Here is a 2,150-nt window from a genome sequence, read left to right on the forward strand (position 1 = left end):
GAGTGTGAGAATCACAAAATGAATGATAAATATCAATCCGGACGGCCTGACTGTATTTCGAGTGAGATCACCACGGTCCCCTTTTTGTCCTCAACTATGCTTCACAAATAACTTCATGGTATTCAGATATAAATAAAATTTCAAAAATAGGGTGCTTTCCAACTTTCCCAGTTGAACCAAGATCTTTCCAACTACAGCTGCGTGATCGTATAGTTGCCGCCCTCTCGAATACACGGCGTCATACCACAAGTAGTATTTCATCGTACGGGGAACGTTTGCCGTTTGTCTGTTGTCACTTGAATTTGTTGATGCTCACCTAGTATCCACAAGGCCTAGTTCTCCAGTAAAGGTATAATGGTTCAAATGGAGGCAAAAGAGTTTCGTAGTTACGGTACCATTTACTAGCAATGTCGAACGAGCAATGCGATCGAATGAGCAATGAGATCGAACGAGCTAGCTATAACATTGTTGACGGTATATCAATCTCTTTTTAAAACAATCGTCGGCGGTAAATAAATAATCAGCTCATAGTTGCGGACTTGCAGGTAGTGCAGATTCTGCTTAGCCCGCATTGTTGAATGTCTGAACGGGTAGTTGCTCGATGTAAAACCGGCCAATTATTTGACACTTCAATGGGTATTTATTTTCCACGATTAGAACAGAGCTTTGCAGAATGATGGGTGTGTCCCTAGATTTTTCGTCTTTAGCACTTGGAGTAGGCGCTTCATGGGGAATTTCAGTAGGCATAGTTTTGAAGTATTTTCTCAAGGTGATGACAGTAAAAATTGTCGTACTAAATGAGCAATTTATGTACAAGCAACTCTATATATAATTTCCGCAATATATAATATTGATGCGCTCCCACAGGGCCACAAGTGACATCTATGATAAGTTTTTGTGCGGAACTATTACTGTAATAACAAGACGAGGGCCACCAGTGGGCTCGAAAATCAAAATACCCAATCATCTATTGGTTAACATATCGTGGAAACCGATCTCCAAACAAAGCGAGAAAAAAAAGAGTAAAGAAAAAGCCACAGAACGAACAAAGAAACTCGGTATTTTTAAGATCGAAAGATAAATAAAAAGCAGTTGTAGACCATTTAATTCAATTAAAATTGTACACCTGTAAGTCGCGTCATAGCGCAACACCAAATTGCTCTCGTTCTGTGTCAGAATGACACCTTGTAATTTTTAAACAATAATAAAAACAAAATACTTATGTATTTATTTACATATGTATGATTTTACTAAAAAGATAAAATTAAAAAACTGAAATGTTTTCAGTTTTGTTTCTACTTTCTTTATCATATAGCCGTCTCTGGATAAATCATAAATAATGTCTCGAAATGTGACTTTCTCCCCCCCAGCCTGGCTGGGGGGAGAGTCGGAGACTGAAAATCTCAATCCGGGAGGGCGGAGCCGCGGAGGGCCATGATTTCTTGCCCTTCTGGCTTTTTGGATTTTCATCAGAAGAAGGTCTTTTTTTTTGTTTTGGAAGTATCTTGTATAAAAAAACAAACAAACAAACAAGAAAAGAAGCAACATATTAAACTTTCCCCAGGGTAATTGTTGTAATTAAAACAGCCCTAGTCTTATGTAGATTATATCCTCCTTTCTTCGTTTTACGAATAAACTCACCTATTGAGGCTTCAGATAAATGTATACTATGCTTCGAAGGCTCGCGTATAATTCTTTTCTTAGCGACTTTCTTCTTTGTGCTGGTTTGTGATGTATCGGCGTCTTTGTCGTTCTGCTTTGCTGCGTATTGGACATCGTGTATGACGGTCATGCGTTGTGTTTGCACCGCCTGTATTGTATGTGAGCAGTGAGGATACACGCACACCATATATACAGCAACATGATACTTCACATTATATTGCTTGGAACTATCTTCTGAATTTTCAGGGGGGAAGAGCTGATCTGGAGTGATATGATGTTCCTACTGGAGCAGGACGTTCACGTGCATTGTCCATCTACATCCTATATAGTTTATATAGGACACATAAAATAGGGGGTCCGTCTGAAAAAACGGACAAAAATAGAGGTAAACAAAAATAGACCTAGACGATGATCCAGGTTTGACTGTACTGTACTGTATTTAAATATTTATTTATTCATTTATTGTTTATACATTCGTAAATATACAT

The 2,150-nt window shown here is 38.3% G+C and overlaps 1 protein-coding gene across 1 annotated transcript; it reads right to left on the reverse strand.

Annotated features, from left to right (window-relative positions):
* Nucleotides 1–561: 561 nt before the first annotated feature.
* SARC_14269 (hypothetical protein) lies at nucleotides 562–722 on the reverse strand (the record flags this gene model as incomplete). The annotated part of the gene is made up of 1 exon (XM_014291600.1): nucleotides 562–722. A coding segment is annotated over one exon (161 nt), but the record flags the coding sequence as incomplete, so codon positions are not given.
* Between the last annotated feature and the right edge of the window lie 1,428 nt (nucleotides 723–2,150).

This window comes from Sphaeroforma arctica (assembly GCF_001186125.1).
Source record: "Sphaeroforma arctica JP610 unplaced genomic scaffold supercont1.4376, whole genome shotgun sequence".
NCBI classification, from domain to species: Eukaryota; class Ichthyosporea; order Ichthyophonida; genus Sphaeroforma; species Sphaeroforma arctica.